Raw genomic sequence first — 13,156 nt, forward strand, 5'->3', positions numbered from 1 at the left:
CTCTCTCTCTCCTCTGTCTTTCAAATAAATTGTGTGTGTGTGTGTGTGTGTGTGTAACGTTTAAGTTGTAAGATATCAATAAAATAAAAGGAAAGACCTTCATGGGAAAGATAAGCTTTCATTGAAACTGACCAAATAACCACTAATATGACAGCACCGAAAAACCTTGTTCATTGATTGGAAGAATTAATAGCTTCATTAAGTTGATATTGTCCAAGTTGGTTGATACATTTAGTTCATTTCTAGTAAAAATCCAAAAGGTTTTCAAGTGACTTTGGTAAGCAGGTGATAAAATACACTTAAAATGACCATGGGATAAAATGAGCATTTAACATACCATAGAGTGGTAGTTGTTAGTAAAGTGCAGTGATTTAACCTATGGCACAAAGAGTGGAGAAGTGGGTCAAGGAGTCCAGATATGTATTATTAAAATTTTTAGGGCTGGAGATATGGCTTAGTGGTTAAGCACTTGCCTTTGAAGCCTAATGACCCCAGTTCGAGGCTTGATTCCCCAGGACCCACGTTAGCCAGATGCAGAAGGGGGCACACACATCTGGAGTTTGTTTGCAGTGGCTGGAAGCCCTGGCGTGCCCATTGTCCCTCTCTCTCTCTCTCTCTCTCTCTCTCTCTCTCTCTCTCTCTGTCTGTCTGCCTCCTTCTCTCTCTCTGTCACTCTCAAATAAGTAAATTATAATAAGCAAGAAATTTTTTTAAATGTATACATAAATTTGACTTGTGATATATATAAAACTGGGTAGGAATTGAAACATGTTAGGTCTTTCAATGAACAAAAAAAATTACAAGGTGAACTCTCATGTCAGTCCATTTCAGGTGGGTTGGCCATTCACATATGAAAAGTAAAACTAAATTCAGAAGGCAGCGTAGAGGAGTGTCTTTATATCCTCAGTGTAAAACACTTCCTTAAAGGAAAGTATTGAGAACACTGGCAGCACTGTAATGAAGAATTTACATTTGTCAACTGAATTAATAGCTTTAAGAAAAATAATAAGCCAGAAAATCTGGAAGAAATACTTGAAAAATAAATAACTGGAAGAAATTATATTAAAGTATTTCTATGAGCTAGTTGGAAAAGACTGCCCATGGGCCCCTGCCTTGAGTACACATATGACAAAAAGTAATATGGTTGTGACAATTAAAACCAAATTAAAATGTCATTTCAAACCTATAGAATTGATCTAAGTTAGGTATATTAAGTTCAGAGAATGTGAAGTAAGGAGGAAGTCTTAAACTTTTTTCACATAGAAAAATAAATTGGGGGCTGAAGAGATGGCTTAACAGCTAAGGCGCTTGCCTGAGAAGCCTAAGGACTCATGTTTGAATGTCTAGGTCCCACATAGGCCAGACACATAAAGTGACACAAGCGAGCAAGATTGCACATGCGCACAAGAAGGTGCACATGTCTGGAGTGCAGTTGCAGTGGCTGGAGGCCTTCGCATGACATCTGTCTGTCTCTGTCTCTCTAAGTCTTGCATTTTTAAAAAAGGCAGTCTGTCAAGCTAACCTCAAATAATTTTTTAAAAGAAAAAAATAAAATAAATTGGACCAACCACTTGCAAAAATATTATCTGGTACTATTCTGTAAAATTGATTCAAAATTCTATTTAATGCCATAAACAGCTTGATAAGATTCTTATATAAATATATCATAACACTCATGTATAATATAGTCCCATGATAGGACATCTGACACTTCTATCAACAAGAGCATGGGAAAATATAGTCACACAATAGATTAATACGCAGAAATGAATCAGCAGCCCATGACTAACTAGTGCTTGCTGTGTTACTGTTGACAGGAGAAAGACACAGGCCCATAAAAATACACACAGAGTTGTCTCAGTGATACCAATTTGTCTAAATAATGACATGTTGTTTAGTGAAACCAAGATGTAGTAACCAAAAAGCAGAACAATAAAATTCCATGGAAGTTCCTCACTGGATAAGGAATTTCCTCACTGGATAAGGGATTGCTAGAGGCTCACCCAGAGGACAGGATAACCATACAAGCATTTTTTCTTCTTCTTCTTTTTTATTTTTATTTTTTTGGTTTTTCAATGCAGGGTCTTTCTCTAACCCAGGCTGACCTGGAATTCACAATGTAGTCCCAGGCTGGTTTCAAACTCAAAGCAATCCTTCCTCTGCCTTCCAAGAACTGGGATAGAGGCGTGTGCAACCACACCCAGGCAACACCTCTTTTAATTAAATTGCTGATTCATTGATCATGGTTACATTACTATTTATTGAGCTTTAAAATTTATTGTATTTGTAGCTTTAATGTCAACTAAGCACTTAAAATTTTGAAATCCACCATGTTCAGTATCATGTATTTAGCAATAAGGCATAGAAAGTGAATATAACATAGTTCTTCCTCTTTGAGGACTTTAAAAGTAGCTTAAAGGGCTAGAGAGACGGCTCAGCCATTAAGGATCTTGCCCGCAAAGCCAAAGAACCCAGGACTGATTCCCCAGGACCCATGTAAGCTAGATGAACATGGCGTGTGCACCTGGAGTTTGTTTCCAGTGGCTGAAGGCCCTGGCATGCCCATTCTCTCCCTCCCTCTCTCTATTTCTCTCTCTTTCTCTCCTTCTCTCTCCCTCCCTCCTCCCATTCCTCCCTCTTTCAAATAAACAAAGGTAAAATGTTAAAAATAGCTTAAAACTACTTCCCAAATTTGTCTCAGTGGGAGAACCTTAAGGAGCTGGTCTCCCACACTTCCTGCCTCCTCCCTTCCTTTCTTCCTTTCTGTTTTTCTTAACAGGATTCATTGTATAGCCCCGGTTGGCCTGGAACTGCTTTGTAAACTTGGCTGACCTTGAACTTATGGAAATCCTCCTGTCTTGGTCTCCCACATGCTAAGGTTATATGTGAGAGCCACTAGGCCTGGCTATCATAGTACTTCTTTAAAAATACACATTTCTCTGGCCAGCCTCAGTTCTGCTCCCTTGCTTTGTGTTTAATAGGGAGACCTCGTGGAAAGGTGTTGGATGCAGTTAGACCTGCCAGGAACACTGAAATAATGACCTTCCAGTCCTTGCCAAGAAGGGAAGACCTTCCCAGAAAAATAAAAGATAGTTGTATGAGGCAAAAGTTGGAATCCTCCTTGGAAGGAGGGTTTAAGATTTGGATATAAATATATATAACTATCTAATTTGGTTGCATTATGCTCAAAGATACCATTGATATACTTATTTCAGGCAAGTTGTTCTTTATACAGCTATAATTCCTGGCTATGGTTGATGATTTTCTATAATTTTTTTCAATTGTATTAATCAATTTTAATACAGATATACCATATTTTTAATGAAACAATAATATTTTCTAAAATTCAGTTAGTTTCTAGTATAGAATGTTTACAAGAACAACATGTGTCCCTTTGGTTGCTGGTTATCCTCTTCTGATTAAACATTAAAGAAAATAGACATCTCTCAGTCTCTTCCCACAGTTGAACTGGCATCAGAATAAGTGTCTCATTGTTTCCTTGGCAAGTAAAATGAAACTTAAGGAAGTCTGCCAGTCTGAAACTGCAGTGTGACATTTGAATTATAGAGTCTGCTTTTTTTTTTTTTTTTTTTTTTTTTTTTTTTTTTTTTTTAAATTTTTAATTTATTTATTTGAGAGCGACAGACACAGAGAGAAAGACAGATAGAGGGAGAGAGAGAGAATGGGCGCGCCAGGGCTTCCAGCCTCTGCAAACGAACTCCAGACGCGTGCGCCCCCTTGTGCATCTGGCTAACGTGGGACCTGGGGAACTGAGCCTCGAACTGGGGTCCTTAGGCTTCACAGGCAAGCGCTTAACCGCTAAGCCATCTCTCCAGCCCTAGAGTCTGCTTTTGTTGTTAATTCATTACTTCAAGATCTCGGCAGGAAACGAGTGACCATGGGTTCCCTCCATTTATAGAATATATTTCACATTAATGTAAAGACAGTGGCATTTATCTAGTTGTATATAGTTAAATTGATTAAAAGGACTATTGAATCATGGAAAAAACTTTTGTGACTTACAAGAGTTGCTATATGTGTAAACAATATATAAATATGATAAAGAATTAAAATCCCATTTTCAGGGCAATCTGTCAGAAGTTCCAATAGCAATAGTACAAGAGAATCTTTACAATGAAAGACACACAAAATAGAAGCATGACTTTTTATCTGCAAATTGAGTTTGTTGTTTTGTTTGTGTCTTATAGCACAAGAAATTGGGCCAATACAGGGGACATTCAATAAATAAAAAGAAACAGAATATAGTAATGATTAGAAAGTAGTTGTCTATTCATATTAATAGTGTGTGGAATTGTTTCAGCTTTCTGTAATCACCTAAATTTGTAGACATTTCACTATTAAACTGAACAACAGTCTTTTGACTTTTTAAAATCAGCTGAATTTCCAAACTCCTCTTTCTTCCTCCCTCTCCCCGCTTTCTTCCTTCTACTCCTTCTCTTCCTTCTCCTTCTCCTTCTCCTTCTCCTTCTCCTTCTCCTTCTCCTTCTCCTTCTCCTTCTCCTTCTCCTTCTCCTTCTCCTTCTCCTTCTCCTTCTCCTTCTCCTCCTTCTCCTTCTTTTTGGTCAATGTGGCCCTGGCAGTGTCATATTCATGGGAAAATCTACCACTTATCCCAAGACAGTATAGAATGAAGGATACTGTTGAGAGCTAATTCCTCTGGGTCTCTTCCCCATGTGTCCTGTGAGTGGAGTCATGAGTGGCCTTTGTTTCAGAATATTGTATAGCCATAGAATTTAGGTAGAGCTAGTGTCTGTCTTGAGTAGTAGATGATTTGCTTACGGCCTGTCATGTAAAATTAGGGTTACGTAAGCTTGGGATTTTTCAAGACAGCATGCATACACTCTGCTGTAGGACTGTGTTCTGGCAGTTCCCCAGATTTGAATTTTGTTTGGAGGGAATCTTAAATTAAGACTTAATTTTAAGACTTTCAAACCATCAAGTCTTGTACCCTTTTGTTTAGTAGTACTTTCATTCTCTTCTCTCACATGTTGCTGTGAGCATTGACGGGAAAGTCAGATAGCACCTTCAACACTACTTGAAATTCAGTCAGGGATAAGGCCCTTGGAACATTCTTCTTACATCCATTGGAGAAAGTAATAGTGTTCATAAGCTTTCTGCTTCCTCCTGTAAAGGACCTGGTCTTCCAGATTCCTACTAACAGTTTGTCCAGGACAACTGACTCTAATACACTCTTTAGACCCTTGTAGCCTTTGTCCACTGCCTGTTTTCAAATCCACTTCCCTATTTTTTTCTTGCATGTATTTTGGCAGCAAGCCCCAATATTTTTTGCTATAAAACAAATTAGCCCCAAAACATAGCAACTTGAAACAAGAAATATTTATACAACATAGTATCTGTGAGTCAGTTTATCTGGATGCTTGTGACTCAATATCTCTCCCAAGGCTGCAAGTAAGGTGTCAGCCAGAGCTGTGGTCATCTAAGTGCTCAACTGGGACAGGGTCTGCATCCAGACTTCCTTGCAGCTGTCGACAGGACACAGAAGAGCCTCTTGCAAGCTCCAGTGTGGGACTGTTGGCGACTCCTGCTCCCGTGGCAGATGACCAACACCTCAGTATCTTTTCAGGTGGTCCTCTTCCTGCTGTAACACGGCAGCCTGCTTCCCAATAATGAGGCTCCGAGAGAGCAAGAAGACCACGGAGATGCAAGTTACAGCCTGTGTAAACACATTTCAGAAGTGACATTGTGTAACCTTTGTTGTAATTAGGTTATTAGAAGTGAAGTAAGTTGTGAAGGTCAGCCCATTCTCAGGAGGAAAGGGTTATACCAGAGCAAGATGTGCAGGATGCAGGTGTCCTTGCAGAGATGGGTCATTTTAGCATGTAGCCACCACTGCAGGAAATAGTGTCCTTGTTTCTGGAGAGTACTTTCTAAAAGTAAGGAGAAGAAAGCTAAAGAAAGCATTTATAAATGTTAATTTATATGAGCTGTCTAACACAATTGCTTGAAAAACTTCAGAAGGAAAATATAAGCTTGGGTAGTTGGAAAAAAAATTATTAGCAAGTTGGTAGTTAAGAATTTGAGAAAGGGCTGGAGGGGTGACTTAATGGTTAAGGTACTTGCTTGCAAAGCCAAAGGACCCAGGCTTGATTCCCTAGGACCCACGTAAGCCATATGCATAAGGTGGTGTATGCCTCTGGAGTTCAGTTGCAACAGCTGGAGGACCTGGCACACCCATTCTCTCTGTCTCTCTTAAATAAATAAATAAAATAATTAAAAAATTAAAAAAAATAAGAATTTTAGAAAATGTTCCCAGGAGTGTTATCAGTGACAGGAGGAGCTGAGTTCTGAAGGCAGGGACTACGGGACCTTATGCGTAATCTAGATGGGGAATTTAGAGGTTTCTGTACTGGGAGGATAGACAAGAAGGACAGAGGAAAAACCAGAAAACATACTTAGAACAAAAAATAAGATATCACAAGCAAGTACCCACACACACACATGCACACACACACACACACACACACACACACACTAAAGCTCCTGCCTCCTGCTGCATAGTTGCTGTACCACTTCAAAATTCTGCTGCCATTAGCTATTATCAGATGTGGCCCTTTGATTTGAGGCTTCCAGAACAGTGACCCAAAATAAACATCTTTTTTCTTTAAATTTATAGGTTAAAACAATTGATAAATGATAAATGGAAAGATATATGAATATGTGTCAGGCCAAGCATAGTGTTCGATAGTTGTGTACTTATTTCCTCTATTCCCCTCCATACCTTTTAAAATTGGGATGTTATACTGTTCTCAGAAGACTGGACTATGAAAGGTACAAGAAAAATGTCCTCTGGAGATCTGGTCTCTCTGGTCCTGAAGCCCATGCTTTTGTTTGTTTCATTACCTTGTGGTTGTCCTGGAAACAAAAGATGGTGAAAATAATCATCCTAAAGTCCCATGGTCACTTATTATATTGCAGACACTATGATCAACTCTTTGAAAGTATCACTGCTATATATTCTCATAGCAACCCCAGGAAGAAAGTGTTTCATAGCTCTGCAGACAATATTCAGAGAGACCTAAGTGGCTCAACATTACAAAACTAGGCCACAAGAAGAAATCATCAAGCAAAACTGGACAAAGAGATGCCCTTGCAGGAAAGGGGATGCCTTTACTGGGTCACATGGGTGATTGGTATAGATGAGGGAATTTTAATCACTAATGGCTTCATATGAAGACTTTGTCCTCTAGAGAGAAAACAGTTCTCTTTTATTTTCTCTTAGAGCTGAGTCTGAAAATAGATATAACTAGATTCAAATCCAGTAAACAAATTCCCACAAAACTGCATAATTAAGGCTATTTTTATGATTAGCACCATTTAGTTTCCCTGAGTTTACCAGAGCAAACATTGCTATAGCAAAAATTACTGCTAATGGTTTGACCTAACAACAAGAGAAAACCCCTGAAGGGTCCTTTAGGTCTCAGCTGCAGCTGTGCTTGGCTATATTTCATACTGGAAAGCCAAGATTAACAGAAAAATAAGGCCCTGCTGTGCTGTGCAGATGTGCCTGCAACTGTCTTACTTTATTCAGTAGATATTTGTTCAGTGCCCACTGTGTGCCAGACAGTGCACTGGGCACTGAGATTCGAAATTATGTCAGGCACACTCAGAGAACCTTCACTTGTAAAAATCTGATGGGAAAAGGCAGACAGGGAAATATCAGTGTTGTGGGAGATTTAAGGCATCTAGTGGGAGCACAAGGAGTGGATTTGCAAAGTCATAAGGGAACCTGCTTCATAGGGTGTCTGATGTGGACAGACACTCACCTTGAGCTATTGTGACAGGTGGGACCCTGAGAATATGTACAGAAGTATGAAAGCTCTCCTGAGTTTAGTCTACAGTGTCTAGTTACTTGGAAGATTTTTAATTTGACCAGAAATATAAGGAGAGCTGGAGATATGACTCAGTGATTAGGGTTCTTGCCTGCAAAGCCTATGGACCCAGGTTCCATTCCTAAGTACCTATGTAAAGCCAGATGCGCATGTGGCACATGCGTCTGGAGTTTATTTGCAGTGGGTAGAGGCCCTGGCACACCTGTTCTCCTCCCTCCCTCATCTATCTATCCCCTTATCCCTCTTCCTCTTCCTATCTCATAAATAAATAAATAAATAAATAAATAAATAAATAAATAAATAAATATCTGTTTAAAAAATAAATATAAGGAGATGGCTACCATGAGGCATGTTTGGTAGTAGCTTTTTATTCTTCATTTTTTTGGGAGGGGGGGGCATGATACTTTCTCTACGTAAGGTAGACTCAATCTTGTCATTATTTTACTTGCATGTTAACCATAACCATAACTTCCATTTTCAGTAAAGATAGAAAATCAAAAGAACCTATTATTATTAGTTAAGTATATATATGACATTTTCATTTCCAGGTGTTTGTGGAATTCTGTAGTGGATATATTCTTTATTGTACTACTTTTTCAGGTTGGGAATGGCAAAGAGTCAGCAAGAGAGAAAGAATACCCTATCCATGATGTGTGAAAAGGAAGATTCAAGGCAGTAAAAGACATGTATTTTCTCTCCAGGATGCTTATAAGGCTAGTGGAAAGAGAAAGTATCAGTAAATGGAAAGATAAAATGAGTGATAAGAATTATCACAAAGAGAGGAAACTGGTAAAGTGAAAAAATAAAAGGGCCACACGTTTTAACAGCTCATGTTTGTGAAGATAACTGTGATAAAGTGTGTGTAAATGACAAGGCCAGAACTCTACCCAGCGGTCAGAATCATCCATGTTGTGTATTCTCTAATCCAGTTTAAAAAATATTGAACAGAACTGTCTTCTGAACACATGACAACAGCTCATTTTCTTGATATTATTGAAAACCACCTTATAAAGTCTAGATAATACCAAGTAAACACAACTAGCATTCTTGAGTTTATTCTTTGAAAAATGTTTGCATTGAGATCTAATTTTACCTCAGGCTCCATCCTAGACTCATGATCATTATTAATTCTCACTCATAGAGAACAAGAAGTCATTTTTAAGATGGCATGAAAATCAAGTTTTCATTTTGATTCATGTTTAAAATGTGTCATTTTGTTTTAGTTTAGTCAGACTTTAATTTTATCTTAAGACTTTATCAAGTCATTCCTGCTAAGCGTTAAATGAATTAGAGACAACAGAATTTCATTTGCAGGCTGAGCCTTCAAAATAAAGGGTTGGCTTTCCTGAGACATGATTGCAGGGTTAAACATAAGCTCACAAGCTGGACGTGGTGGCACATGCCTTTAATCCCAGCACTCGGGAGGCAGAGGTAGGAGGATCGCCATGAGTTCAAGGCCACCCTGACACTACATAGTGAATTCCTGGTCAGCCTGGGCTAGAGCGAGACCCTATCTTGAAAAACCAAAAATAAAATAAAATAAAATAACAAGCTCACAGTTTTGTTCTTTCATATGAAACATTTCAGGAAAGTATCTTTTTGTTTGTTTGTTTGTTTGTTTTTATGCCACCACCAGGAAAATATCTTGATATTGTTTACTTATCAGCCATGCTGTATTCATTCTAGTTAACTCCATTTGTATTTATAAAGGTATACATATATATATATATATATATGTGTGTGTGTGTGTGTGTGTGTGTGTGTGTGTGTGTGTGTGTGTGAATAATTAATTATAAAGCCATATATAATATATGAATATACATAAATGAATATAACTGTCACATAATACCATGGAAACTATATCTAAGCTGAAATTAAAATTAGATTCCTCTTAAAATTTATGGGATTACATTGTACTAACGAATGGAAGCTTCCTAAATCAACTAGCTCCATTCTCCAGCTATATTGTCTTGGGAGGACCAATCCTAACTATCCTATCCTAACTTATTTTCTTCTAGTCAAGGCATCTCTGATTTTACTTAAAGTAGGAAGGGAGGTCCTGCTATCTTGTGGCCAGTTTGGAAAATCACTACTCGAACTGTCTAAACTGAGTTCTAGACATGAACACCATCAAAGTGAGCTCTTAAGTGAGGGAGCAGAGCCTAAAGGGAGCTAAGGCAGTATTCTGCCATGATCACTGGCCCCTAGGTTCTTAATGGGTACTGTCTACTTCTAGGCACTACAATTTAAGAGAAATGAATAGCACTTGGAGAAAAGTCAGAGTGCAGACACAAAGACAATCACAGAGAAAGGCATTTATTCTGTTGAGGGAGTTAAAGTTAATTTATTTGAAAAGGAGAAGTCTAACGCAATTAAATAATGGTCTTCCAGACACTAGGAATCATCATATTAAAGTTAATGAGCAGATTTCCTTCATGTATAAGCATAGATGACAAGGAGGGGAAATTTTTCCAATGTAGGAAGAAAAATATAACATAGCACAAGAAAAGAGAATAGTCAGATGCTGAGCCTGTTTAATCAAAGAACAGCTCCTTCACAGTGCTGTTATGAAGGTTTGATGGAAGGCATTGTGAATGTCCATTTGAGGGAACAGGTATGATTTTCAAAAACTTGGTCTTTTTAACCCTGTGAATCAGTGATTTGCCCTAAAATTACGTAAGGTAAAGATGTCAGACAATTATGTTGAATTATAGTCTCATAGCCTGGTGCTGCCAAGAGGAGCTACTTTCCAATAATGTTAAGGAAGTGAGTGACAGAGAGGACCATTTATTTCAGAGGTCATGAACCTCTAAGTACCTACAGGGTCCTGTGGTATTATAAAGAAGGGAAGCCAACTACCGAATGATGCAGGCCAGGGAGCTATGATGTATCCTTAGAGAGAGTGTGACACATCTAAGTTGGTTACCACAACAAATTTTGGCCAGTTGTTATGTCACAATGTAGATCTTTGGCTTTCTCAAAAAAAAAAGAAAGAAAGAAAGAAAGAAAGAAAGAAAGAAAGAAAGAAAGAAAGAAAGAAAGAAAGAGAGAGAGAGAGAGAGAAAGAGAGAAAGAGAGAAAGAGAGAAAGAGAGAAAGAGAGAAAGAGAGAAAGAGAGAAAGAGAGAAAGAAAGAAAGAAAGAAAGAAAGAAAGAAAGAAAGAAAGAAAGAAAGAAAGAAAAAAATCTGTAAATCTAGATATTTATGTGAATTTTTCCCTACAAAATATTACAAAGGTTCATCATAACACATTCAGTCTGGGTGTTAGAAACCCTCAATTTATCCTTTAGTTCATTAATTCAGAACCACGGTAATTAAGAAACAAGACAGAACCAATTGACTTTGAAAGCTTACGAGACTTAATTTGCTAAACCTTTGCAAGGCTTAATTAAGGTTTCTTCCAACTCTATGAATCTTTGACCTCTGTTTCCTTCCTCCTTGCTACCAATATTGGGTGGCATATTCACACAGGAGGTGGGAATTTTAAATTATTTATTTGCCATAGGAGAATTATTTTATTTAGTAAGACCATCAAATATTCAGATTGTGAAAATAGCTTTTATTGTTATACACAAAGATGCTGATAGAAAACTAATTAAAAAATATAAAAAATAAATGGGTGATAAATTTTTAAAAAATGCTGATGATAGTATTTTCAGAAGTGTTCCCATGTAGGGCCTTGACTTATTTTGGATACTTGAACTAACAGTTGTTTGTAACACCGGCTGCATGAGGCATGCTCAACTTAAAAGTTAACACTTTGACCATTCAGTGACATGGTTTTCTCTCATAAAATATTTTGTGAATAACCACCTCAGTCTAGGGTAAGGACAGCTGGATTTCTGAAACCTCCTTCCTTTCAGACAGGAGAATATGCCACTGATGAGGAAGAGGATGAGGCAGGGCCTGTTCTTCCCGGCGGTGACATGGCCATTGAAGTCTTTGAACTGCCTGAGAATGAGGACATGTTTTCTCCATCGGACCTGGACACTACCAAGCTAAGTCACAAGTTCAAAGAGGTAAGCCACTGACCTGCACATTGTCTGTCCGCTCGCTTCAGGTTAAGTAGTTCCATACACAGTCTTACTTGCAGAATATATCAAGAATATTCAATTTTCTAATGAGTTTTTAAATGACAGACTATCTTAAGTCACAAATGCATTTTTAGAGATAGGGCTTGACATGATAAAGTGTAGTTAGAAACTGAGGCAGGTAGACACTAAGAATTCTAGAGCAGCTTCCAACACTGAAACCCTGCTAGCGGTTCACATAAATTATTACCTGGGCTGCTGCCCAGTCTTCTCACAGAACAAGCTTGAGGAGGGAGAGCACCTAGATTTACCTGGAAACAGTGTATTCACTACTAGGCAAATTTACCCCTTAGGTTATATATTGAGATTTTGTTGTTTTTAGTTAGTGAATTTCTGGATCTCAGCCTTGCCTCAAACTCCAGGCCAAGCTCCTGCTTTAGTCTCCTAAGTGTTGAGGTTATAAGTATGTGCCACCATAACCAGCTAGAGGTGTTTTGTTTTTTAAATTGTTTAGTCTCAAATTTTGAAGTAAATTTAAGTGGATTTCATTTCACTATTACTAGCTTGAATGCTCACTATCTGACACAGTGGCAGTCTGTAGCATATCTTGGCCATATTTTCAAACTGAAATGTGTAATTTCAGGGTAAGTTTAGTTACTTTCTCTTATTCTTTTTTGTCCATGCTTTGAAACCTGTTCATCACCTGATTTCCTCTAGGGCAGTGATTTTTCTTAAAAATGCTATTTTCTTTTCCTGGAGTAGACAGAGTTCTAATAAAAGTCACATGTCATGCCCAAAGGGTTCAGTTGAAGAGTTTAATGAGCAGACTTTGAAGAGAGTTAATAGAACCAACAAGGAACCACGGCATGCACATGGACTGGCAGCACTAGAGAGCTGTCCCCACCTTCTGGCTCAAAGGAGGCCATTCAATACCTGCTGCTTCATAAAATGCAGCCACTGCTAAAGCCCATACCTCTGATGCTGTCCCCTCCTCCTGAATTCCTTCCCCTTAAAAGCAGATGAGGGATCCAGTGATAGTCTCGGAGCCTCTTTCAGAGGCAGGAGCTTTCAGAAAAGGGCCCTTAGTGTGCAAATGCTGATAACATATAAACTCTCTTTCCAAATCAACCGTCAGAACCTCAACATGCGAAAGGGAAACAGAACAACCAGGCCCCTCAACAGTCTATTTTTCACTTTTTAGGGGAATGTCCATTGCTGCAGACAAATTCATTATTGTTTATAGCCATATTTCTG

At 38.3% G+C, this 13,156-nt stretch overlaps 1 protein-coding gene across 7 annotated transcripts in view; it reads left to right on the plus strand.

Annotated features, from left to right (window-relative positions):
- Nucleotides 1-13,156, plus strand: part of Ppp1r9a (protein phosphatase 1 regulatory subunit 9A) — a 336,716-nt gene that overhangs the window by 255,353 nt on the left and 68,207 nt on the right. For all 7 annotated transcript variants that reach the window (XM_045159908.1, XM_045159910.1, XM_045159909.1 and 4 more), the window contains exon 7: nucleotides 11,735-11,890. In XM_045159908.1, the coding sequence (XP_045015843.1) occupies nucleotides 11,735-11,890 (156 nt within the window). The remainder of the gene's footprint in view (nucleotides 1-11,734; nucleotides 11,891-13,156) is intronic.

This window comes from Jaculus jaculus, chromosome 10 (assembly GCF_020740685.1).
Source record: "Jaculus jaculus isolate mJacJac1 chromosome 10, mJacJac1.mat.Y.cur, whole genome shotgun sequence".
Classification (NCBI taxonomy): Eukaryota; Metazoa; Chordata; class Mammalia; order Rodentia; family Dipodidae; genus Jaculus; species Jaculus jaculus.